The sequence below is a fragment of the Symphodus melops genome, assembly GCF_947650265.1.
Source record: "Symphodus melops genome assembly, chromosome: 19".
Classification (NCBI taxonomy): Eukaryota; Metazoa; Chordata; class Actinopteri; order Labriformes; family Labridae; genus Symphodus; species Symphodus melops.
The window spans coordinates 17,883,885-17,910,832 of record NC_136709.1 but is presented as its reverse complement, the minus strand read 5'-3'; the positions used below and the strand labels follow the sequence as shown (position 1 = coordinate 17,910,832).

General features: G+C 43.1%; 2 protein-coding genes across 3 annotated transcripts in view; both read left to right on the top strand.

Moving 5' to 3' along the window:
• The first annotated feature begins 48 nt into the window (after positions 1–48).
• Positions 49–23,021, top strand: LOC306840840 (stAR-related lipid transfer protein 9-like). 2 transcript variants are annotated; one of them, XM_079370413.1, is made up of 15 exons: positions 49–447; positions 3,322–3,391; positions 6,212–6,328; positions 16,797–16,913; positions 17,311–17,343; positions 17,454–17,515; positions 18,164–18,276; positions 20,103–20,245; positions 20,416–20,483; positions 20,696–20,793; positions 20,916–21,122; positions 21,427–21,524; positions 21,615–21,692; positions 21,971–22,049; positions 22,903–23,021. In XM_079370413.1, exons 1-14 carry the CDS (start codon positions 401–403, stop codon positions 22,022–22,024), a joined length of 1,305 nt encoding a protein of 434 aa, XP_079226539.1. In that variant the 5' UTR covers positions 49–400; the 3' UTR covers positions 22,025–22,049; positions 22,903–23,021. The 2 variants fall into 2 exon arrangements, with proteins under 2 accessions (XP_079226539.1, XP_079226538.1); XM_079370412.1 differs by having other exon boundaries at positions 50–447; positions 21,968–22,049.
• Positions 22,736–26,948, top strand: part of stard9 (StAR-related lipid transfer (START) domain containing 9) — a gene marked incomplete at its 5' end in the record, with an annotated part of 18,994 nt that continues 14,781 nt past the window's right edge. The window contains 8 exons of the mRNA XM_079369283.1: positions 22,736–22,789; positions 22,903–23,082; positions 24,062–24,113; positions 24,524–24,649; positions 25,209–25,291; positions 25,518–25,579; positions 26,048–26,241; positions 26,446–26,914. Of these exons, the coding sequence (XP_079225409.1) occupies positions 22,736–22,789; positions 22,903–23,082; positions 24,062–24,113; positions 24,524–24,649; positions 25,209–25,291; positions 25,518–25,579; positions 26,048–26,241; positions 26,446–26,914 (1,220 nt within the window). The remainder of the gene's footprint in view (positions 22,790–22,902; positions 23,083–24,061; positions 24,114–24,523; positions 24,650–25,208; positions 25,292–25,517; positions 25,580–26,047; positions 26,242–26,445; positions 26,915–26,948) is intronic.

The following is a 26,948-nucleotide window of genomic DNA, read 5'->3' as shown; positions in this document are numbered from 1 at the left end:
ATTTTCATTTTCGAACCGCGGTGGAGATTTGAATAATAACAGACGTGCAAAAAAAAAAAAAAAAAAAAAGGATTTAAATATGGTAAAGTAGGAGGAGTATCCATGACCCCCCTCCCCCCCTCCCTCTCCTCCCCCTCCTCCCTTTCTGTCCAACAGGAAGTTTCACTTCTGTTGAGACTTTTTGGAGAGAGTCGGCGTCGCGGCTGGTGGAACCCTCGGCCGATACCCAACAACAACAGAGATGACTCGGACAGCGGACGACTAAAGCGTTTCATTCAGCCCTGAAAGCTATATCGGAATAAAACTAAAGAAAAACTCGATATGCATTCGCAGGACAACGCTGAGTTATTTCACAGCAGCTCAGAGTTTAGTAAAGCGATGAGTGCACCGTGAAGGCGTCATGGCAAACGTTCAAGTTGCGGTTCGTGTTCGGCCTCCAAACGCAAGGTAAGAACATATAGCTACCTACCATGAGACTAATTAAACTGTTTAATAAATTAAAACTACTTTATTCAACTATGTCTCAGCTGTGGCCAGCCATTGTCCTCTGCCTTTTCTTTGTTACTACAAATTACATTAAGCTCCATGTGTTTACTTTTCGGTGTTAGCGCGTTTGTCATTTTGCATTATGACAGGTGATGGTAACCATGGTGATAACAGACACGAACCTTAAGCTAAGCTTGCTGTTTGGCTTCTAAGAGAAACAGAGAAACTCAGTGTGCACATGGGGAATAATGACAACTGTGGCTGTCAGTGGCGTTGTCTGACTGATCGCCGCGTGTGTGGGTGTGTGGGTGTGGGGTGCTGAGTAATGTGCAAAAGTTGGAGCTGAGTTAGGGTAAAGGTGCAGCTAATTATCTTTCCACACACTCTATCAACATGGTCAGACTGGGTGTAATTATAATTAGAAATTAATTGCCATGTTTCCAAAACAAATTTCTACCACTTTGTGTGTGACTGCCCTGGGATGAAACTACGGAGGACGATTAGGGCCAGGCATGAGAAATAAATAATGAGATGAGGGAGATATTTTGCAGTTTGTGGGAAAAAAAGTTGAAATGTCAAGAATAAAATGGAACTATTGAAGTATTAAAAATAAAAACTCAGCATTTCGTGCAATTGTTTTTCAACTTCATTGCAGATGTTACAACTTTATTCTCAACATTTCAACTTTATACTTGAGGTCATGTCTCAACTTTATTCTCAACATCTTCACTTTATTCTTGTGATTGATTTTTAACTGTTTTTCCTGATGTCGTTTGAGTAATTGTATTTCAACTTTATTCCCCACATATAGACATTTTTTTTCTCAATATTGCAGCTTTTTACTCAACTTTTTGACTCGAGGTGCATAAAGGGTTAAAAAAACAACAACCTCTTCCTCCTAAAAGTATTTATTTCTCATTTTTGTCCCTGTTCATCTCCCGTATAAATCAGTAAAGGTAATTTGAGAAGCTTGACGATGTCCACCCATCAAGTTTTCTCTTATTCAACCACGTTATTGAAAGTTTGAGTTGAAAGGAAAGTTCACTCAAAGAAATCTGATCATTTATATTTCAATGTATCTTTGATTGAATCGTTGATCAAGTCATATATCCTGCTTCTCTGATATTTATGAATAACTGCTTTTCTTCTTTAAGGTGAAAGTAAAAATCAATATCTTTGACTGTTCAGAGAAGCAAACAAACAGACTAAGTTATCCTTCATCCAGGCACATTGTAATAACACTTATATTTCCAACCTTTAAATGTCAGTCATCAAAATTCCACATTGTCAAACAGTCTCATATGCAGTTCATTGTGCATCAGCTTCTTTCACCTCTTTATTGTTGAGACACAAAGAGGATGTTAACTTGCTTTGCTCTCCCTTTTCATTAACAGGTTGCATAAGTTACATTAACCTAGGTTAAAGTACATTCACGTTCTGTAGTGGTGGTATACATTGCATTATTGTCAACTCCTGCAGGAGGTTTTGTGGGGGAAGTTATTCTAAAGGATACTACAATACCATAACAAAGCATTATTCAGGCTATGCAGGGCTGAACAATGATTCTTTTAGCCGCTCCTTCCTGGTATTTTGCATGACAAAAGAATTTCTTATCCATAATGTTCACTGTAATGCAAATCTGTGCTTCCTGATTTCAGGCTCTGACACTCTGACTGTCCTCTGCTCTTCTCTGTGTGCCCTTACTTATATATTTGAATAACAGCGTGCTATGGGACAGAGATAACATGAACACCAGATTAGTTAGCAGCCTTCCTCATTAGGTTGGACATCTGAGTGTGCCGCCGACCAATAGGCTTCATTCTCCTCCTAGCCTCCTTCATGTGCAGCAAATGTGCCAACCCAATAGCGTAATTGCTCGTCTTAGGGCTCGTATCAAAACACTGTTGTTTTTTTTACGAGCCGTGCTATTTTCCGACCTCAGACCTCCTCTCTCCTTCATGCTAGTTTGAGCCTGAGATTGAAGGTTGGTGGTTTTGGGTTGGGCCGCTGCTGGGGTCGACGAAATGAGTCCCGCCTGGTGAAGCACAGAGAGAGCTGACGATTACAACAGCCTCCTGGTCTGCCTGCCTGCCCCCCCCCCATCCCCCTCTACCAGCCCACCTCGGAGGCACAGCGAGAAGCTGGCTGCAGCAGCGTTCACCGTCATTATCGCTCCTGGAGATCGAAAAAAAACCCTCTCAACTCTGTGTTGTGATTGCCTCCAGTTTCGCATGTGTTGCATCAGATGTGCTTGGTCCAGCTGCTGGAGCTGGAATAGCTGCGTTGACCTTGTTTTACACGCACACACAGACACACACATGCAAGGACACACACTGGTTCCTACTAACCCACTGGACTTGAGCGGGCCCGTGTGGAGACAACCCAGACTGCCTCATCCGAGGACGCCTCTGGGGTTTCTGGGGGTCTGTTTTCATTTGAATCTGAAACTAGTGGCAATTTCATGGCTCTCTTTCAGCCACACACTCACAATCGGATTCATTGTGTTCGCTGTCATGTGATGGCCTCAAGTCAAGTGGAACTGGTTCAAATGTATCTGGACACCCTTTCAATTAGATCGGCTTCAGCCAGAGAGAGAACTTTAAACCCATTAAACCCGTTTGTTAAATCTCTGTCTGCTTCGCATCTGGAGCGATCAAGTCTGTCGGAGTTCCTCACATCTGTTCATCATTTGGCACGTTATAATGTCAATATGATGTTGTTGTCCTCGTTGTCTTCTGTGTGCTCCTGCTGCAAAACAAACAAACACACAAACGTCCCCTTGTTGGCAAATGAAGAGAACCTGAATTGAAAGAATCGCTCTCTTTCTGCTCACAGGGAGAGTGCGGACGGAGGACGGCTGGCAGTGCAGGTGGAGGACAAGTTTGTGAAGATTCGAAATGTAAAGGTGAGTGTGAGTGAAACAAACAACAACATCATAAATCCAGAATGTCATCTATTTTTGTGTGTGTGTGTGTGTGTGTGATTGTTGCTGATAGGACTGGGGGAATTGGAAGTAGAGGCTATTTATCACAGCAACAGGATGTTTACAGCTCTGTTGCAGCCTTTGACTTTGTGATGTCACTGTTGTTTATTTTATGTGTTTGAGAGTGTGTGTGTGTGTGTGTTGATCTCACACACACACACACACACACACACAGACCCTTCCTGTCAAACATGTGCGCTCTGATACACGTCACGCTAACAAACTGTAACACAGCTACAGTTCGTGTCAGCCAATAAAACAGAATGAGTTTCTGGAGGAACTTCTTAGAAGGAGAAGCCTCCCAAATAAAAACTAAAGCAAACACAAGCGAGTGTTAAACGAGGTGTTTTTAACAGGGAGTCTGGTACTCGGCTGTTTGGATTTCAGGCCTGATTTCAACTTTTCAAATGTTATCCGAGAAGAAGACTCATTAGGTTTCCATAAGCGTTTGCACATTTGGGAATAATAACCGCGTAAGCCGACACTTTCACTAAACTGCTGTGTCAGATGGCGTAGAAGACTCGTGTGATTGGTTGAGCTCCGTCGCCTTCCAGACAGCCTGGTGCTGTTCCTTCTGTTTCAGTGTGGAGCGTGTTGTTTCACCTTGTGAATGTTTGCAACAGCTCATACTGATGTGATGAAACCTTGTGTGTGTTGTTAGGTGGAGCTTGGAGATCACAAATACTTTGGAATTGATTTATCAAAAAAAGTTGATCTCAGATGTTTAGAACTTATCCAAACATTCCAAAATCTGAAGGAACATAGTTTTGGATGAATTGATCAAACTTCCCATTTTGTAAAAAACGCTCCCAAGCACAGGTAAATCTGGATCTGGTAGATTTTGATAAAATTGGCAGATAAAGAATCGCCCTACCCTGTTTACTGTTAGATTTGTTTGATGCTGACGTATCAGAACAAAGTGTGCTGGGGGAGGAGAGAATCTGTTACAAATAATGTGACAGAAAACAAACCACATATGGCCTCCCTCTGCACGGAAAAGGATCAAGACTCCGAGCTGCAGTCGGTCTCCGGGGACTGATTATTTATGGAAAGTGGGACAGTTTTTGGAGGATCTAAGACAGAAAGAAATGTGGGTGGACAATAAACGCGAGGCGAACTAACCAGCAGCAGGAAGTAAAAAAAAAAAAAAAGTTTGAAAAAAAGAAAAAGTCTGAATTTTTGCAACCAGTCAGTCTTTCCAAACGTTTATCAGCGATTGGAGCTCTGCTGGCTGCTGTTAGTTTTGGCTAATCCTTTCCACTCTAAGGCCCATTGTTGGACGTCCAAACAGGGCTGAAGGGTTAAACAGTCATGCTTTCAGGCCAACCAACTGCTGTGAAAAAAACTGATACCCCGAGCTTTGAATTGGCATCCTTAACATCTCATGACTTAAGGATGGACCCTTCTCAAAGCTCTCTCTTCAATCGCTGAAAAGTCCCTGAGCAAGGCATGTAACCCTTCCCAGCTCTCGTGACACTGTTAAAGCAACTGGACTATCATTCTTCAATGTAAACCTGATACTTGGAGGTCTCAGTGGCCTATAAGAAGAAAACAACCTCAATGACCTCAATATAGCCAAGATTTATTGTAGTGAAAGTACATGATTTTTGAGTTTGGTGTTTTGACCCATGTCGAGCTGATGTCACTTAAGGCAATGAACATGAGTTCAAAGGACATTTTAATTTACAGCTAAGGTTTAATAAAAAGGCTCAAGATAAAAGGGTTATAGGAATATAAATGTTTACTTACAGTCACAAATCACACAGCTGTGGTAACAAATGTCTTTAAAATGTACAATAGCTGAAGGATGAGGATGCCCACACACAATCCCACACAAACCCGCAGACCTGATTGTGTTTGTTTTTTCAAGTGATTACAACGAAATTCCCGACTAAACAAAAGCTGCACATTGAAAGCTTGGATATCAAGACTATCCCAAAAAAAATCACAAACATACAGGTAACTAATCCCAGTAAGGTTTTTAGTGCCCTATATGTTCAAACTAACCCCCCCCCCCCAAAAAAAAAAAAAAGTCTATCTACATGGAAGTCAAGCCAAGTTAAGGTCTCGATCTGATACAGAGACAAAGGTTTTAGGAAACATTGAACTCTGTGCTGTTGTTCTGAAAGCCCTCAGGTTCTGTTAATTAAGGTTTAGAAGTTTTTTTGTTTGTTTTTTGGGTCTAAAGGGTTTAAGGTAAAGTTTGACAACTCTGAAAAAATTTCATGTGACACGTTGATGTGTTCACTGAAGTATCAGGACTCACTGAAGTGTGGGTCACTTGTCGTGGCTGTGGAGGTTGAACGCAGTGATCTGAAAGATGACTCACTTATTTACTGTTTACCAGTTACAATCGTTGTGCCCGGACAAGTTCCAGTGCTGGCGTTCAGGATTCACTCTCTCTCTGTAAGCAGAAAGCTGTTGGGTGTTGATGCAGTGAGGCGGCCGAAGGATTGGAGGAGCAGTGAATGCATCGCTAATGAATGGAAACAGCTTGCTTGCAATTTCACACCACAGCAGTCCCATAAACAAAAGCTACAGTACCTGGCTTTATTATATCTCCTCCTTTTTTGTTGACAGCTGCTTTTCATTATACGTTGTTTGGCATATTTGTATGGTACTTGTCAGAAGAAATGTTCTGTTTTTTCACCTTAACTCTTGTTTATTTATCGAATAAAAAAAAGGGGATGATAACAAATCACTGCTCTTTTTTTTTTTTTTTTTTTTCTCCTCGCTGAAAAGTTGGACGGACGTACAGACGGTGCTGTAGACTCGAGGGAGAAGCTTCTGGAGTTCTGTTTCGACTACTGCTACTGGTCTGTGGACCCTGAAGACCCTCACTACGCCTCGCAGGAGGAGGTAACGACCTTTACTTTTTCTTTAATTAGGATCCCAATCAGCACCAGCATGTACGCATTGGCTCCTCTTCCCAACACACATCCAGTGACACACACTTCCACACAGTACGACAGAACAAAACAAACAAAGACGGCTCCTCTGATACAGTTCACAAAGTTCATACTGAAGAGAAAAAAAAAAAAATGGCGGTCCATTTCACAGATATTCTGCTTGTGTCACAAGTCGACACCAAGGGGAAACACAAATACTGCACCGAGCCCAGAGGAAACGGCGTGTCCTTGTAGAAGAAAACCACAACAAGAGGGGCGTGTGTGTTGTGCTGTGTGTTTCTACACAGATGGCCACTCGAGGGATATGGTATCAGCTCCATCTGTTACCCAGAAGTCTCGTTACCTCAAACATGGCATGGCTAAAGTCGGCTCGCTTTTCATGGCCCTGCTTTGATTGGGCGATTAGATGCTGTTGTGTCGCTTTGATTTTTTTTTTTTAGGGTGTTGCTGGAACCTGAAACCGATTTCAGATCAAGAGGAAGTGATGCATAATTGTGTTGCAGGAAGTCGCTCCAAATCCGAATTGTTCGGATTTATTTTCTTAACTATAAATGCAACGTTAGTTTTTCCAGTAACTTTTTACTCCGTTGTACACTCCCTCACTGTTTCTCCTCTTGTCAGAGCGGCCTTTGTACGTGTTTGAGAAAGACGCGGCTGTAACGACGGCCTACGCGCTGAGCAGAGCGACAGACAACACCACACTTCTTCCTTTCTTTTTTTTTTTCTTTTCTTCTCTTTTCTCTTGGGCTCTGACACTTTCCTCAGCAGAATTGTGCCCAGTCACAGTGGCCTTGGTGCTGCAAGACATTCCTCTGTGGTGGGCGAAAGGACACCAGCGAAGGGCAGAGCCTCTGGATTTAAATGTGACCTCTTTTCCTGCCCCAGAATCCAAAGAATTGTGTCTGAAACAAAGACGCTTGGAGATGACCACGTCAGCTGCCTACTGATCACATCACAGTTTAAAATGTTTGAAAAAGGCATTTTTTTTTCCAGTTTGAGAAAAACCTCAGTTCCTGATCTGAGAAACACATTGTTTGTTTTGTTGGTTAGCTATGCAGATAGATGGCAGGTGGACTCCAAAAATTCAAGAGCCGTTCTAAAGTATTTTACCAGACAAGTAGCTTTTTAGGACGATGAAGAGGCTGACTAAGTAGTCGGTTGAGTAGATTTGTTAAACTCAAGCAAATATCCTTTTTCAGACCTCATTGTTGTGCTGCCTCATTTCACTAAACTCCATTGTGTCCAGCTACATATTGGTTTGCGCAGCAGTCGCTCAGCCCGTAGGGATTCGCGCCGGTTCAAGTCCTGATGAGGATCGGGAAAAAAAATGTGGAAGTTGGTCTGGTAAGCTGGAGAGGTGCCGGATCGCTGCCGAGGTTCCCTTGAGCAAGGCACAAAACCCCCACCAGCTCAGGGGGTGGGCGCTTCCAGTGTGGGCAGCCGCCGCACTCTGACATCTCTCCATTAATGTCCCCGGGTCCCCCATGTGTGAGAAGCATGTCTTTAAAACAGAGTGTAAACCACAATCTCTCCCTCAGGGATTCATAAATTCTATTAAATAAAATACAAATTAACATGTTAATGAGTTGATGCCAGAGCTGGATTTTCTCATGGTTTGAAAAATGTATTTGATCAGCTTTTTTTTTTCCAGTTGCAGGAGGGGAGGGGTTTAAATTAGTCTTGCTCTGTATATCCCCATGAGATGGTCTAAAGCCTGGAGTGGAAGGAAACAAGGGAAAGGGATTCCCAGCTCCTGCTCCTGCTTTTTTTTCCAGTCCAGTACTATCCCACCACACCACACCCAGTGCCCCTCAGAGACCAGTGCTCCCAGCCCCTGTGCCTCCATCCTCCCCACTTCAGCACCGCACCGTTCATAATCAGGCTTCTCTCCTGGTTTACTCCAGATTCATGTGGGGGGGGGGGTTTCAGCCCTTGCACTCTTTAAGGAGAGAGCGTACCAACACGTGGAACCCTAATCTGTACGTTAGGATTCCCCAGTTTATTTTACTGGATGCTGGCCTCGCTTTTTCAGGGTTTGTTTATGAAATGAGGTTGAGCAGAGAGGCGGCAGAATGACTCCATCAGGTGGGAAGAAGAGGGCTTGAAACATATTCCATAATAATGAGATCCAGCTGTTGAGTTAACGCAGGCCGCCAAGGGACCATTTGTCTAAATGCTGCCTTTGTTTTGTGCCTCAGTATTAAACAAATGAATAGCTTTTCCCTCTCTTTATGAACGCTCGCTTTTTTTTCTTTTATTGCTTCTGATGATAAGAAACATGGGGAGGGAAAGTGAAGAAGAAGAACAGGCAAGAGACCTGATTAGAGACGTGGAGCGAGCTGGGATGTGAATTCCTGGGGAACAAGAGGAGGAGGGGTGGACAAGAGGGGAAGTGGGCGCGGGGGGGGGGGGGGGGGGGGGGTCCACTGTGCCTCGGCAGCCCCTGCCAAACGCACAGCTGCCTCACTAAGTAATTTTTCGCAGTTAAATTTCAGGCCAAAGACGTCACTGAAGAGCATTCGTCTCCGAGCACAATGCTGGTTTTTATTGCCAAAAAGGGGTCGACTTGCTCGGGTTTTTCCCTCTCCTCCTCCTCCTCCTCCTCCTCCTGCTTGTCCTTGTCGTCGTCGTCCTCCTCCTCCTCCTCTTCTTCTTCGACTCTGTGAGCCGATAGAGATTGTGATTCCACTGTTTCTAGGTCTGTGTGTCAGTGGTGCTGCAGACAGCGGGAAAGAATAGCTGCTCTGTATGAGAAGAATCCTCCACACATACATACACACGTGACCGTTTCAAACCCCCCCCCCGCCCCCCCAGTTGAGTTGGGTTCAGCCTGGAATGAATTAACTTCCAAACAGGACACTAAATACACCACATGCTGTCAACAAAGAAATATGAGATCTCCAGCAGAAACTGTAAGAGCAGCTGTGATTTATGTACAGACGCTCTGTTGTCTGTGGGTGAAGGAGGCGATAAGACGAGCAGAAACAAGAGGAACTTAAAGCGCTTCAATAGAGGCGCGTGACGAAAGGTGACGAGTTCAATCAAGCTGCACTCTGGCATACGGTACTCTGGCGTTACCGAAGTTTGATCTTTCATTAATTGACTGATTGATGAGGATCCAGATGCCTTGGCGGACACCTTTCTCTTATTTCCTCAATGGCTAGAGTCCATGCAAGGGTTTTGAATTGTTTGTTATTACAAGCGCAGTGATGGAGTTGAAATATGGAGGAACAGAACTGTAGTACAAACATGACATACTTGTTGAAGTTCTTAAAGATGGGGTATATGCTTTCTCTGCGATCAATGAGAAGAAGCGACCTTTCTGGTTTGTGTGCTCGTGTTCTGATCAAGCATGTAATCGGATACAGGTGTTTCCCATGATCTCTGTCTTACTGAGAGACATGAAGCAGACGCTGTCATTACCTCAACCAACACTCAATGCTAACGCGGTGGCTTTTTTGAAGTAATATTTGTATGAATGTGAAGCCCTCTGTTTCTGTTGCCTTTTTAAGAGCAACGTTTCACGAAGAAGGAGAAGAAGGCCTGGAGAATCAGCGTTCACTGCATGTCTGCAATCAAGTCCAATATACATCCCTGTTATTTTAAAGGATGTTATTCATTCTTTATTAGCTGACCCACTTACAGCAGCATGCACTTTTGACTTGTAGTCAAATAATGTGGTGCATTTAAAAAAAAAAAAAAAAAAAAAAGATTGTAACTTTCGCAGATGTAAGCCCTTCCTACATTTTAAAGCCAATTGACAATTGGAGCAGAAACATAGGTCATTAACAAGACGGGTCATCACAAATCACGTCTGCCCCATGTCACTGCGTTTCACTTTGAACCAGAGAAGGACGAGCAGGAAAACGGAGATTGTCTAATTAGATGACATCTTGTCTTTCTCTTTTAATATTTTCCCCAAATATTCTCCAGCGGGTTAAAGGACCTGTACTCTACCGCTGTACCTGATGGATTCCACCCAAGGCTCCTCTCTGTCTGCAGGCTGGAGGAGTCATTGTCGCCTGCCGTAAAAAAAAAAAAAGTTTAACCTGCAGCTCAGTTTCTCAGCGTCGTGCTTTGGCCTCTTTAACAAGGATCAGGGGAGGGCCACTCGCTCCCTAAACTCTCTTCAGATATGGTTTTATGTATTTGTATAAACGTCAAGCCTTTGCCCCTGGGTCAGCTGCTAGAAGAGCATACTGTATGTCCTGAAAAATGGACGGTACCGCCAAGGCGCCCCCATCTTCATTTTTTATTTCTTTTTACTGTTGTCCTCTGCTCCTCTCTTTCCCCACTGTGCTTCATTCCCATGTGGAGGGAGGGAGGCCTGAGTAATGAAGAGCAGCCTGTCTGTTTGGCCTTCATATCTCTGTCTCCCTCTCTTGCAGCCTCTCTGCCCTCCCATGCTAATTTGACCTACAAATTCCGTCCAAGTGTGACAGACGAGAGAGCGTGGTTGAACTCCGGCCAAACAGCTTCCTCTCTCCGTCTCTTTTCGCTGCGTGTGATTTACTTCGTCTCCCTGTCTGTATCCTATCTCTCTTTTATACCTTTATTTTCACCTTTCTTCCTCTTACTCCCAGCCCTAGCAGGAAGTCCAGATGAGGATCTCCAGTGACATTTTATTCCCTGTGTCTAAACAAAGGCGTTTAGTTTTTGCTCCGGGCCCAGCTGTTGTGTTTGTGTGACCCACTTTGAAAGCGTGGGACTAGAACTCCAGCAGCTGTCCACTTGTGGATGTTGAGAGTTTTGGGAGAGATTTTGCATTTCTTTTCACATTTTTCTTTCTTCCTGTACGCTCTCGGTTGCTTTGCATTGAGCTCCGAGGCAGCCTCCCAGTGAACACAGTTATGGAGGGAACATGACTCTCTTGCGTCACAGCTGGCAAAAGAAACGAGATGCTGAAGTTTTTAAATGTGGCCAAGTGCTTCATTATGCTCCTCGGGCCTGCTGCCATCGCCCCTGACGACATCTCACACACACACACACACACACACACACACACACACACACACACAGCTCCAGGGTTTAGTGTAGAGCAGGCCACATAAAACCAGACCAGCAATTGGCATTTTCTGCAGCCAGTGATTACAAGACTTAAGTCATTACAGAATCATTACACCATTTCTTTTTCACTTTTCTCAGTTTGTTGTTATCGTTCTTTCTTTCTCTTTCAGCACTCGAGCTCTTGTCGAGCATTTTGTCACAAACACAGCTGCCTCTTTGGTGTTTCCAAGCAGACACAGAACATGTTTTTTTTTTGTCATGGAGCCACCCTGGTTCCTTGTTTCCTGAGCTCATTTTCCTCACAGAGCTGCTGCTTTAACTTACACTCTAAACATCATCACCTGATCTTTTTATTCAAAATCAGTTGCCTTGATTAGGATTTTAGACGATATCATCTCTCCTTTTGTCATCACTTCATTAAGAAAACATTTTTTTGCTCGTTTTCAAAACTTTCTATCACAGACTAGGGTTGTGTGGATACAGCCGACTCCAGGATTAAACATCGTGTTAAGCACCAGAATAAGTTGACAGTTAAAGAAAATATCATACATAGTTTAAGGTTGGCCCTCCATGCCAGTCAAATGTTGTGCTTCAGCTTTAACTCCACCACGTCCGCCACAAGCACGAGCTTTAAAAAGAGATCAGTCAACTGCCCTTCTGCCCTTCCTCTACTTCGTATTACTCACAGAAACAATCCTCGATCTCATTGTGTGCACCACAGTGATTATTCTAGCTGTGCACGATGGTACCCTCGTATATAATCAATACTAAGGTCAGGGATCCACATGGGTTTGTTTCTGATGGGTTTGGCCATTTTCTTCTATTTTTGGCCCCTTTAATGTCAGCACAGTCAGTTTCTCAGGTGATTAACCAATCATCTTGCAGTATTTTGTCTGAATGTTTTTCAGTCACTTGGAACATCCCTGTTACAGACCCCTTTTTAATGCCAGGTCTGCATCCATTGCCAGCTTTCTTAACCCCAAAGCCTCGTTTCATTCTTCCTTCCTCACTCTCTGTTTTGACCCGGTAAATTTGACCTGCATTTCCTGCTAAAAGAATAACGTCTATTTTCTGCTCTTCCTCTTTCATTGTTTGAGTGTTTATGCATTTATTCTCATAGATGGACTCAAGCTCTGAGTCTTTGTCCTCGTTGTGGGTGCTGTTTCCTCTAAACTAGTCGGAGGCACACGCATGGGAACACACACACGTATGTGCAGGGGTCTGCTCATGGCCGGCACCTTCCTGTTAACGGGGGTGTTTAGTCTGTCCCAGGAGTGTATGGAGGCCACCCTCCTGCCTGCACACTTACTTTAGGCCCTGACCCAGTCACTTTATCTCCAGGCTGCTTCATTTGATCCTGGAGTACAATTCCACTCCCACAATGCAACACGCCTCTTACCTCAAACTGCTTTGTTAGTCCAAAAATACTTTCCAATGCTGCAGGGTGCTGCAAACTGTGAAAGTAGGTGAGTGTCAGAGGCCCTTTTACTCTAAGCAGCCCTAGCAAAGGGCATGAATGCAAAGCGTTATGATTGAAGCTAGAGACAATAGAATAGTTTAAATGTTTCCTCAAATGGTGTGTTGACTTGTAGACTGCATCAGTTCTCTCAATAGGTTGAATAAAGTTTATGTTTCCTCTTGTGGTTTTGCTTCTGGGTTATATAAAGTGTTGTGCAGACTTAAACTTGAAAAAAAGCAAACCAGGTGGAAAGTGAGGGAAAAGTGCACCGAGAGGAACGAGAGTGGAGATCAGAGACGGAGTCAACAGTTGAAGGGAAGTTCCTGCTCTTTGTGCTAAGCCTGGAGGGACCCTCAGCCTTGTCCTAGCCCCCATGGAGTGAATTTAAGAGGGTCAACTTTAACAAGGGCTGTATTGATTCTCTGTGTTTGAGGGAGGAGAGGTTTTTTTTTTTTAATAGTAGGATGAGGACAAGACAGGGGCGGCGCTGCTTTTTTGTCTTCACGTTTAAGCCTCCATTCAGCCAAGTAGCGGGGGGCAACACTCGGCGGTCTGGACTCCGGGGGGACGACACACTTTGACACTTGCTGTCACGTTGATGGTATTTACGAGGTTACAGTTACATAACAAACCTGCAGTTTAAAATTCTTTGAACATTTGTTTGAATTTAAAAAATAAAATAAAATGGCCCAGGATACTTCTAAAGTAATGGTTTGATTTCTTGTTTGGTGGCTCCTTTTGTTTTTGTTTTACAATTTACTTGAGACATGTCTGAATCAAAAATACCCCAAATGTCTCATTTCCTGTCCTCAAATGTAAAACTTTATTGTACGTTGTCTTGTTTCATTATAGATTGAGTATACTCTGGTTTTGAACTGCTGGTCTAAGTCAAGTTTTTTTTCCCATCATGATCTGGCGTTTGTAATCTATTAACCAAGGAACACTGGTGGATTAAATCACAGGAAATTAATATTTCGTTGGGTCCCAAGTTAGCTTTAAAACGGCCTGCTTGCATGGATCCCGAAGTGTCGGAATAAAGACGTCTGCCATGGTGCTTGTTGGGCGTTTTATAAGGTCACTGAGGAAGAGAGCTGTTGTGGCTGCCCTTTTATTAGAGGTGCATGTCGGCCGTCTGTCAGCGGCCGGCTGAGCTACAGAGAAAAGATGAAAAATGGTGTTTGTAAGCTTTAAGGACGACAGCCAGCAGCTTCTTTCTACTCTGACTGATCTGAGAAGTTTCTTTAGTGATAAACAGCTCAGCCTGGATACTGAAGGAACAGGGATGCCTTGTGTTTTCTGTCAAGTAGTCCAAGAGGCAATTCTAATTAACAATGGTAATGGTGACAGATTCTCAAATCGACTTTCATGCTTCATGGTTGACTTCAATGCAGCGTCTTTTTTATGACACTTTTGGGATCTTTATCTGCTGTAGTCGGGTTTGGAACAGATTTAATAACTCCAGTAATCTGAATGCAAGAAGAGAAATCTTTCACTCAAAAACACTATACCATGTCTTTATTGATAGATTACATTAAAGTCAATATGGAGCCGTGCCTAAGACGGGATGGATCATAACCCCCGTCATCGTGAGTCACATTGCATCCTCATATTCTGGACACTGTCTTCATTAGCACAGACTTCAGGAAACGTTTGACATTTTGGGGCGCTGGTTGCTTAGTGGTTCTTCCCAGTTAATAGGGGGCTGTGGTCCTTTAGGTGGGCGGCCTGGGTCTGGGTCAGGGTCCGACCTGTGGTTCTGTTACTGCATGTTGTTCCTTACTCTCTCCCTGATATCAGACTCGATCCACTTCTCTAAAGTAAAGGCACACAAAAAAACACCCCAAAAATGTACAAAAAAGAAGAAAGCGGTTGACGTGAATTGATTTTCCACTCTCATATTTCTTTGAAACAAAAGATGATTTGTTTGATAAATGCTCGTGAGTTATGGATTTCATCAGTGTTGTTTAATCCATATTTCTAAAGCGTCTTGATTTCCTTTATCGTCGTTCTCTATCTCTGTGAGTTCACGTTTCTCTCAGGGCTTAACACACAAAGATTCACACACTCCTCAAGACAACCAGATGACCACCGGATCCTTTCAGGTTGCCTTTACAAGACTCCAACCTTTCTCTAGAGCTTTCAACCACATCCAACCTAAACCTATTCCCACCCTTTTCTAAGACTTTTATGTAAACAGGCTTAACTCCAGGTTCCCCTTGTCTCCTGACGGTGGTCGGTGCTCACACACATTCACACACACACGGGCGGTATGTTGAAATGATTCCTCTGTTTGATCCTCGGAGAGTTCAGTATCTTTGGGAGCATTCCTCCTCTCTCTGCTGTGTACTTAACCATCAGTATCCGAGGTCCAGATCGAAGCCCCGAGGCCAGGGGAGGGGACCCCTCTCTGATCAACAGGTTATGTTTTGGTTCTGGGGCGGGGGGTGTTCTTGGTCTCAGGTCTGATGAAGATCAGGTTGCTGCCCCCCTCAGTGTATTTGTTGGCCTTGGACTTACTGAAGCTTTTGGGTTGCAGATGTTTCCACATGTCCTCAGGAGCAGGTTCTGATTTCGACGGTTTTTGCTGATCAGCTGAAAAACCAACTCTAGAAGGCATTGAAACCTGTAGACAGGGAGAAACTGTCTCATCAATATCATGATGATAGTTTGTCATCGCTCTGACTTTGATTCAACTATTGAATCACAAATACCAAATATTTATATTTCAAAGGAAGAAAAAGGTTCTCTGAGCAGATTTCCCTGCCAGTTTGACTAAACGGTGTGAAAACATCAGACAGCAGTCAGAAACATTTCGCAGACGGAGAGCAGTACGAGGTGAAACTGATTGCAGGGAATAAATATATGAATTCTGCTCTTGACCTTATGAGGATACACTTTATATTCTTCAGTTCATCAGATGTCCTGAAGCGTCTCTGTATGTTTGTCGCGGGCCACATCGCGAATCATTTCATATCGGGGGTCGTCCTGCGATGGACGACGTCCGCTGTCCTACGTCCACTGTCCTACGTCTGGAATGGAGGCCAAAAATGAACCTTGAAATATATATATATAATAACACCTGTTATTTTAATCCAATATAGATTTGTGAAATAGTTTAGATGACCAGTGTATTTTTGTTTTTGAAATTCAAATTCACAAAAAAAGGTTCTGTTGGTTTTAGTGATATTTCAGTTACCAGAACAGAACAATCATTGACTTTAATTTAATCATTTCTATTTATCGTTCACTGAAGGAGGTGTGCTCGTTTGTTTTTCTATTCATAACTAATTTGAGAAACTGTCAAAATAAGTGTTTGTTATTTGAACTCATGCTAAGAATCTGTCAGATTTGGACCCAGAGAGAAGGTAAACACGAGGCTTCAGTTTGATTGTTTGATTTGAGACCCCCCCGGATCTCCCCCCTCCTCGCCTCCTCGCCTCCTCATGCTTTTAGGCCAGCTTTATTTTCCTGACCCAGGTCTTTTCACCCTCACATTCGTTTCTCTCACGTTCTGCCACGTCGTTTACTCAGACCATGAGCTGACCTCGCTGCTTCTTCTGCCCAAACTCCTGAAGCAGGAAGCAATGTGAGCGCTCTATCAGCGTTGTGGTCACGAACCCTCTGTGTAAAGCTTAACTTGTGTGAAGACGCGATGTGATTAGGATCCAGGTCATTGTTTTCACTCTTAGCCCCCTCCTCTTCTGCACAATAGAGACGAGGGCCTTCTCTTTAGCTGACATGTTTTCAGGTGTTTTTTTTTTTAACTTCCATCATCAAGAACTGTTTTTCACCCTGAATCAACATCCTTCTTAATTATGTCAAGATTAAAAAAAAGTAGGGCAGCCAATCCACGTGTCTGACCCCACCTTGCTATTTACAGAAGCTTTGAGTCTGTCTCTCTTTGTGTGGTTGATATTAAAGGTGTGTGTGTGTGTGTGTTCACTTTCCTCAGGTGTTCCAGGACCTGGGTGTGTCGGTGCTGTCTGGAGCCTCTGAGGGTTACAATGTGTGCCTGTTTGCCTATGGACAAACAGGATCTGGAAAGACCTACACCATGATGGGGACATCGGTGAGGAGAACACCTCATCACAATCAGAATAGTTTTTTATTGCCTCGTACATCTCCACATACAAGGAATTTGACTGGGTGTTTTGGTGCAAAAACACTTCCTATCTTATTTCTTAGAATAAATTCTGTCAGTTTCGCTGTGTTCAGCTAGAATGCTCTTATTGTAAAAAAATAAAATAATATAGTGATTTATTGTGCAGCGTAGATCTGCTGTTTAATGGTGTACTCCTCTAGGTCTGATCTTGCTTTTTAAGCAGTATTTAAAGCAGAAGGGACATCATTTGTGATATTGGTAATGTTATATAAAGGACCTCAGCAAACCCTGTGTTCACGGAGATGTTTAGCTGTCTACACAATAACTGTCAAAATAATTCACCTCGACCTTCTCTTTTACTCAGGGCTCCATCGGACTGACACCTCGGATCTGTCAGGTACGTCAACAAGTCGTAGCGTTCAGTGTAATGAGCTCAGTGGTGGTTAAACTGCATTGAACGTCTGGTATTGTAGTGTGAAGTTAATAACATTTCTCTTCTCCTCACAGGGTCTCTTCAGGTCTGAAGACACTTTTCCTGACGGGCAGAACTCGAGCAGGGTGGAGATCAGGTACTGTGTGTGACTCTAATATTGAAATCTTAGCTTTTGGCTGCACAACGAGGCAAATCACAAACTGGATTTTCTTGTCTGTGTTGAAGTCATCCAAAACTTGTTGTCGTTTGGTGTTTGTCTAACAAAGCGTCTCTGAATCTTATCAGAAGGAAAATGGATTTGAAGGTTATTATTATAGTGTGTCGATTTGTGTTTCTGTGTCATTTAGTCGGGTCAGCAGTCTGTAACACAGACCATGTAACCATGGCAACGACCTGGTTGAAAATACAGCCAGTCACTTGCCATCCTCTCCTTTGTCTCTACGTACTGTCTTTCAAATAAAGGGAAAGTTCCAGAAAGAGTAAATCTATATGGTTACCTTTCTGACGTGGTGTGAAATATGCAATTAATCAACTCCTCCAAAACCACTTCCTCATGCGAGCCGAGATTTTTAAAGCTTCTAAGTATGAGAAATGATCTGGGTTTCCTGATAATCAGGATTATTAGGCATTAATGATGATCACAACATCACTAGTGTATAAAACCCTCAGTTATTACGTTTAACTTTTACTTGGTGCATAGTGCTGGGTGGTGATCTCAGAGACGCTTTGTCAAGTTTGCCGGTTAACTGCTTCATCCCGAGTCTTCATCCCTCTGTCCGTGCAGCTTCCTGGAGATCTACAACGAGCGCGTGCGAGACCTGCTGCGAGGTGGCGAGCAGAAGAAGAGAGCCTCCCTGAGAGTCCGAGAACATCCTGACAAAGGACCCTACGTACAAGGTGAGGACGTTAAACCCCCAACTCAAAGAGACGAGCCAGTTATTCTTCCATAGTTTATTTTCTGATGATTTAAAGCAGACACTACATCACCATATAGATCCACCTTCACACACATTCCCATAGCCGTAAACTCATGCTGAGCTGTATCGGTGTTGAATGACAGTTTGTAAAAAAATACTTCCTAAAAAAGCTAAAACTAAAAAATAATTGAATGGATTAGCCTTATAATTGAAATTCTGTATTCAAACATGACCTCACAGTTCCAGGTGTAATTGCTAAAATGGCTCAGCTCATAAATCAACAGATCATTTCCCCTTTCTGTAATTTTCTGTCACTTTAACTGATGAAGCCTTTAAATAGAGGTCTAGAGGCTGCACAGTCTTATTACCGTGTCTGGATCATTTCATTCAGAGTGGAATAAAAGTCTCTTTTTAAAGAACCTTGCAGCAACCTTTTGTCACAGTGTAACTTTTTGCATTATTTGCATTTTTGAACTTTCGGCTTTAGTGGTTAATTGTCTTTCACAGCCAATGAGCTTCCAGAAGTGTCCTGTGACAGTTTGTAAAATGTGTACAAACTCCGCACAGTGGTTCGCCGTGTTAAAATAATGGCTTTGAAACGTTTGATGAAAGCGGGATGCAGAGGTTGTCTCTACACTCTCATACACACAATTTGGTCAAATTATGGGCCTGGACGTGAAACATGGCCGACAGTATTTTGCGTAATGCTCATGTCTTGTAAGTTTAGTTTGAAAGTCACTGTGGTCTGTGGCCAGCGGTGGAATTTTGTTCCGTTTTTTAGATCAGTTCCAAAACAGGCCTGGCTCCAATCCAGCCTCCTCTTGTTTCTCTCTCTCTCTCTCTCTCTCTCTCTGTCTCTCTCTCTCTCTCTCTCTCTCTCTCCTTACTTTCTGTTTCCTCTCCTCTATAACTATTCTCTCCACGTTTAAAGCCACACATCCACTCATTGTCTGTATCAGGAGAAATCCCAGTTGACCAGAGGAAGTGAGCTCATTTCCTTGTGGTTCCAAGGAGAACGCTTTAACATGCACACACACACACACACACACACACACACACACACACACACACACACACACACACACACACACACACACACACACACACACACACACATACACACATGGTCACAGCACTCAGAGGTCTCCATCACTGACATTACTTCAACACGTGTTCATCAAATTATGTTTCAGTATCACTCGTTTCTTCAACATTTTTTACAGTCATTAGTACAAACGTTTAAGAAAAGAAAGAAGGCAGCATGAGGCCGTGTTGCAGTCTGTGCAGTGTGCACGCACGTGTTGAAAAGCTGCTGAAGTTTGTGATTCACACCAGGAATTAGAGCATTGTTCGTTTTTTTTTAATATCCTGTGAGGAAAATATTACGAATCACAAGAGAGTGAGGCAGCACTGATGAGACATATACATGTTTACCACAGAGTATAAAGGTTAACTATCACATCAAGTTAATATTTAAAACCGGTCTAAATGTTTCCATTATATGTGTTTTCATGTAATTTCACTTTTCATAAGATAACTTTAATCATTCAGTCTTAAAATGTAAAGCCAAAGCTTTGACCCTTTGTTTATTTACATGTTTGTTTAAGTCCTGATAGTCATAAAATGTGAATCCTAATAAACAGATATGATAAACAAAGGACTGGAGCTGCACTGACTCCTACAGAGCGTTACGCTGGGTTAGCGAGTTCGACACAGATTACATTCCATTGTGAGAAGTAGGTCAATTAACAATCAACAAACCGTTCGCCTTTTAGTGTATTTACTCCGTTTTTTTTTTATCACCAGACCTCTCACAGCATGTGGTCTCAGACTGTAAACAGGCCATGGACCTTTTGGAGGAAGGCATCGCCAACCGCATCACTGCTGCAACCCACAACCACGATGCCAGCAGCAGATCCCACGCCATCTTCACCATCCAGTACACGCAGGTCACTATCTACGTGTCATCCTTCACACGGCCACAGTCGATCTGCTTTTTCTTACCCTGCTGTCACACAGAGTTTCTCTTCTGTAGTAATATGCTTTTAATATTGTTTTTAGTGATGTTATTAATAACCCTTTTCTGAGTTTATTTTTTTTGCTTTTGTCTTTTCTGCAGGCAATCCTTGAAAACAATCTTCCTTCAGAAACCGTCAGCAAGATTAACCTGGTGGACTTGGCAGGGAGGTAAAACTGTTATCTCCTTCTGTTTTGTTTTTTGTTTTGTTTTTTTTCCCCCCATCAAAGTCTTCAGAACACAAGTCATTGACAAACCTGCCCCCTAGTGGATCTCGGCTAATGCTTTGAGGTTTTCTTTTTTCCTCTAATTTACAGGTTTTGAAGGGATTCTCAGTGTCTTCTGTCTTTGTAACTGGATGTTGTTTTGTTGTTTCTGCCAGTGAGCGTGCGGACCCCCATTACTGCAGGGACAGACTGACCGAGGGCTCTAACATCAACAAGTCGTTGGTCACTTTAGGCATTGTCATATCAGCTCTCGGTAAATGAACATGGTTGAAGAAAAGCAGACGCTATCATTCCAGTATTTTTCCATATGCAGCACTCCATCCATATATCTCTCATCGTTTGCTCCCTTTTTTTTCTTCCCTTCTGCCTCCACAGCCCAGAACTCCCAGATGTCCAACAGCTGTCAGAGTATCAACAGCATGGCCTCTGAGGGCGACGGCAGCACGGTGGGTAGCCACAGCAGCTCCCTGTCTGGAGGAGGAGGGGCTAGGAGACACTGCTTCATCCCCTACAGAGACTCGGTCCTGACCTGGCTGCTGAAAGACAGTCTGGGCGGCAACTCCAAGACCATCATGATTGCAAGTAAGCGAAGCAAATGTCAGAGTTGCAAAAAGATCATGAGTCCTGAGTTTGCAAATTGGAGTACGTTACTGCGTATAATCATTTTAGCTTAAACTAAATGTTCAACATCTTTACTGAATGCTCATGCTGTTATGTATCAGCTTGACCTTATATGTTCTGGTTTCTTACAACTCACAAAATCTCTTGATGATGCTAAAGTAACTTGATCACACTTGTAAACACTGACATGCGTCCCGCACACACATTCCCTTCGTGTGAGGACTCATTCCTGCTCGTGTTCTTTCTCTGTGTGTTTGTGTTGCAGCCGTGTCACCCTCTGCTAACAGTTACAATGAGACCCTGAGCACCCTCCGCTATGCTGCCCATGCCAGAAATATTGTCAACAAGCCTCGCATTAATGAGGTCAGAGCCTGTTAAGAGTCTGACTGCAAAATTGAATGTTTGACCAAGGCGGTATTCATTAGGTTAATGTGCGCTGTGATCTCCACGCAGGACGCCAATGTTCGGCTGATCAGGGAACTGAGGGAGGAAATTGACAGGCTGAAGAGCATGCTGCTCAGCTTTGAAATGGTATGCTGACCTTTTACTCTGAGAGCATTGCACTAACTCTCCCGGGGATACACCCTGCTGGTTTTCCTCTCCAAATAACTCTTTGGTACCAGAAGTCTTAGAATATAAGAAAATGTAAGAGAATCCCACATCTCTAAATGTCTAATGCAGTGCTTTGTGTCTTTGTGACACGTTTTAATCCCATGGGTGGTAAAAAGTGATTTGCATTGTAGAGAATGACATTTTCCTTTCACACAGTATGTTGACTGACCATATTTTACCCTGTTGACTGACAGCAGCGGAATCCCAGTCCATCCCTGAGCGATGAGAGGGATGGAAATCTTTCTGACTGACATCGTGCTACAGAATGAACTTAAGGTAACCCGGGATCAATGCAGATCATTATACCTGCCTGGCAAAGTCCTTAACATATCAAGTTACACTGATGATAACAAAGAGTACTAATTAGAAGCAGACTGACACAAGTTAATTTCTGAAGAAATTCTGGGCAAATTCTAATATGAGACTCCTTACATACATCCCATTAAACTATTCCTTCTGACACAGAGATTTGTTTTTGGCTTCGTATCTGGGCTTTTTGTGCCTTTATTTAGAGGCAGGACAGTAGATAGTCGGAATCAGGCTGAGAGAAAGTGGGAAAGGACATGTGGGAAAAGAGCCACAGGTTCGAGTCAAACTCGGGCCGCCCGCTTGAAGAACTACAGCCTCCATACACGTTAACTGCGTCCCCGATCTACTTACACTTTTCAACCTGCTGACTGCTCAGTCTTCACTAATGCATGCACGTACAGCCATGCATTATTCATACACAACTGTTCAATTCAAGATCTGCCTTTTTGATGTATTGTTAAATCGCACACTTAAAAGATCAATAGAGTTACCGGTACATAAGAAACTTACTAATAATAATGTAGTATTATCTGGAAAGCTTTTGTTTGCTAGATTTGAAAAATTGGAAATATTTGTCTTCATCTGAAGGGACTGAATGAGAATGATTACATTAAATGAAAACATTAATGTTTGGAAATGTACAACTAGTAGTCATGGTGTTCGGAGTAGCTGTGCTGTTGGATTTAGTGATAGGGAAGGTGGTGCAGGTGCGAATGAAAATAGTGATGTTAGCTATTGCTGACATCATCATCTGACCTGTAGTTTGATTCCTTCTCTAAATGTTCTTTCCGTTTGTCCTGTTTCCTCGTACCATCCTCAGGTGGAGCAGCTAACAAAGGATTGGTCAGAGAGCTGGACAGACAAGAAGGAGCTGCTGGAACAATACAGCGTGGACATCAACAGAGGCCGAGCTGGATTCCTCATCAACTCCCTCCAACCGCACCTGGTGACTGTGGACAGAGATGTTCTCAGCACCGGGGTGGTCCTCTATCACCTCAGGGTGAGATGCATTAACAGAAATCTTCTTGTATTTGGGTGTTTCTTAATTGTTCCACATTGATCAATGTATATTTTTTCATTGATTGGGCTTAGTGTTTGTTTATGCACAAATGTGTTCGTAGGAATAAGAAACACAAGTGTGTATTGGTGCTATACGTTGTTTTTTTGTTCATGGAATTATGCATGAACTTCAACTCTGTCTCTTTCTGTGTACGTTTCTCTCCACCCCAAGAGACACATCACTCAATGGCACACAAGCTGTTACTCTATAAATACACATTTGCATGAACATGTTTGATAGTCCATCAAACTGATATTGTTTGCATTTGCTTTTCTTATCCCCCCCTCCACTCTCAAGTTTCTGATTTGTCAGCTGTCTTGACTAAAACTTTGAAAATCTCTTCCCCCTCCATTAGACTCTCTTCCTTCCCCCTTCTGCTGTTTGTCTTTGTTCAGCTCTAAAAACTCTAGAGAAAAGGTGCGTTTCCATCTTTTCTCCTCATTCTTCCCCTCCAACTGTCCTGTCGATCTCCCATCTCTCCCTGTGTGTACGTTTTCCGCGACGCATAAAGCTGGGTTGTATAAGATGCTCTTAGTTCTCAAGCTAGGACTCAGGGGAGCTTAAGCTGTCCTGATTCTGACAATGACAAGCATACCCTTAGGCCTGACAATTACACTGTTTCCTGCATGTGAAGAGCTCAGGCCACTTGGGAACGCATGTGGTCTTGACACCAAATGAGAAGAGCCTTTAATCCTATTAGATAAAACTTCAAAGTAAACAAATGATATATTTTCTGTCAGCTAAGAGGAGATTAGAAGAGAAGGGACAATAGTTCTCTGAGGATCATAACGTTAAGTCATTGTATGCACTATCGCTTGTCTTCTAAGCACCAGCAGCTAACGTCTTGTATGCAAGATAGTTGTTTTGATGTTGGTGTTTGTGCAGTTTTAAATAAAGCTGTCATGTTTTTTTTTAACAGGAGGGAGTTACCCACATTGGACCTCAGGAACCGTCTGCAGAGCCACAAATAGGTAATTATTAATTTATTTGACAATCTTGAAGTTTCCCTTTTCCAGCTCACAGTATGCCTTTTCTAAATGTTTCAGGTATTTTCTCTAAACTGCTGTACATTATTCATCTCAGCACATCTAGAGAAGACACAGCAAACTGTGTGTGAAAAAAACATCCCTTTTAGCATCAAAACAGGGAGCATGACAAGACATGAACTTATTCTATTATACAATGTACTGTAATGCTGACATGTATAAGTGTTGTGCAACATATCCTGAAGTCGTATATTTACAGAATGCGACTTCATTTTTAACATATTTACGGCTCGGAATTTTTTGTATATACGATTTATATAGAATATATGCCGCACAGCATCAGCACAGCTTTCCAATCCAGTGTGAGTGATTGTGCTTCTGCATCCTGTTTGCAGTCTTGCAGGGCAGTGCCAGCTGTGTGATTGAAAACCACGGAGGTGTTGTAACGCTGAGACCCCTGCCGGGCTGCGTCTGCCTGCTCAACGACAGAGAGGTCACTGAGCCCTGCAGACTGGCTCAAGGTAGAGTTATCCTCGAAAAAAAAGAAAGAAACAGCTTGCTAGGTTTAAAAAAAAAGAAACCTTACTTGTCAGTTTTGACTTGACTGGTAACTAGAAGTAATATTTTCTCTTAGTTTTTCACTGACGCCCTAAGAGGACATTCATCCATACGATTAATTTCACGCTGTTATCACTTCATGCCTATAGCAGAAAAAATGCCACACATAAGTAGCATCATACGCATACCTTTAGAAAGACACAAACCTCTAATGATGCATAACATCAGACCTGAGCAGCACTTGACACGGAGCATTAGGGCTTGTCATGCTACTGCTGCTCTGTGCTGGATATCACATGTAGGTTAATGTGCAATTACACACACTTGCTCAAAGATACACAGATACGACTTGATAACACACATGGGTTAATGAACACTTTAATATGCGTGCATGCTCGAAGTGCACTGATTTTCAACGGCAAAAAAAGCCATAGATGCATACTCTTTTACCCTGCAGCCTTCATCAACACGACGCTTCAGTGTGAGTGCCGCTTGTGATGAAAGATGTGTCTCTGTCTCCAGGGATGGTGATCACCTTGGGAGGAGTGCATAAGTTTCGTTTCAACCACCCAGCAGAGGCAGCTGTGCTCAGGGAACGCAGGCGGGTGGGTGCTGCTCTCTGAAAATGGAAATGCGATTGATGTTTGCAGGTTTTGATGCACAGCACAAAAATATTGATATAAACTGTGGTAGGTAAACTAATGCAAGTAAAACACAGGCTATTTTTTAATCATTATTTTCGACATTGTATGTGTTAAAAGAATAATGATAGTAATGATTGATGCCTCTATTTATGGTAGATATTGGTTGATCTTCTTGTGTTGTTCTCAGGCAAGTGAAAGCGGCATGACCTGCAGCTACATCGACCTTTGTCCCCTGAGTCCTGAACACAGGTACATGATAATAACTTTTTTTTAATCGTGCCCCAGAAATGACTTTCAGACCACCAAACGCACCGCTCTCACACCATATTTATCATGGTGCAGTGAGACCTTATTCTTTCAACTCACAGCATACATAATTGATAAGAGGTACATATGTTTTAGTGGTGTTCATGCTGTGGAAATAGGGCAATGCTTCATGCATGTTTTAATTCAGCTGGTAGAGGTGGCATGTGTTCGGTTTGCCTCCACCCGTGTGAACAGTCCCCGTTAGCTGCTCTCGCTCAGCCGTTGCTTGGTTACTGTTGAGGCTCTAAACTGGAAACCAACAACAGGAAGTCTTGTTTAAAAAACAAGAGCAAACGTTTAAGTACTGTGAATGAAACTGAATTTAATTGAGCTGAAATTCTATCTTTTTCTTTGTGTCTTTGCTTTTTTGAGCTTTTTGCTAAGTAATGTTTTCCTGCATCCATTTTATAGTGTTGAAGAAGTAAAACTCCAAGGGCAGCTGGGCGACTGTCTCTCCCCCTGTGAGGAGCCTACTGCGAGGCAGCGTGTGGAGGCACAGAAACGCTACGTGGAGAGTTTGCGTCAGGAGATTCAGGCTGAGCAGAGACGGGCTGAGAGGGAGCTGGAGCGCGAGCAGGACCATCTTCAACAGCAGCACAGTGAGAGTAAGTACGGTATTCCTTCTGGAAACTAACCATGAGAAAAACAACACAACTGCTCATGCAGGTACACTTAAGCTTTTAAATACCAATCCCCAATGTTACAGTTTTAGAGCAAAATGGAGTAAAAACAGTGTACGATATCAAAAAAAATTCTCTGCAGGGCTACACTATCAAACCCTTTATTCCTTGTAAATCTTTCCTCAACAGTCCAGCAGTGGATCCTGCAGGAGAAGCACCACCTAACAACTGTTGAGCAAAGAATCACTCAAGAGTTGGGAGTCCAAACTGACCTTGTCCCTGCATCCTTGCTGGAGCGACTTACAGGTCAGGCACCTAAGGATCAGAACAGTCAGGTAGTCGATCAGCCACCGCTAGTTTCAAGGGCCAGGAAGAGGGCTGTGCAGGAGGAACTACTGAAGCATCACGCCCTGTGCCGCGCTGAGAGCCGCATCCGTCGAAAAAGGTTGCACTATCAGCTGGAGAGAATCGCCCGCAAGCGGCATCTATTGGAAGCTAAGAGGGAATTACAACTGCTGGAAAGGGAGTTTCCTTCAGGACCGGAGAGTCCAGAGTCTCCTGAGTCCCAGACGAAAGTCAGAGGAAGACGCTCTCGTAGACACTCTTTTTCTGCGGATCTTTTGTCCCGGCTCTACCCACAGCCCACTCCTGTCTTCAGGTGAGACTTTCAGAGTTTAAAGAATGATGTGAAC

Coding starts and splice junctions, on each gene's coding strand:
- LOC306840840 (XM_079370412.1), top strand. CDS start 401: ATGGCAAACGTTCAAGTTGCGGTTCGTGTTCGGCCTCCAAACGCAAG. Junction 20,794..20,915: donor CATTGTCATATCAGCTCTCG/GTAAATGAACAT, acceptor CTGCCTCCACAG/CCCAGAACTCCCAGATGTCC. Junction 21,123..21,426: donor CAAGACCATCATGATTGCAA/GTAAGCGAAGCA, acceptor TTTGTGTTGCAG/CCGTGTCACCCTCTGCTAAC.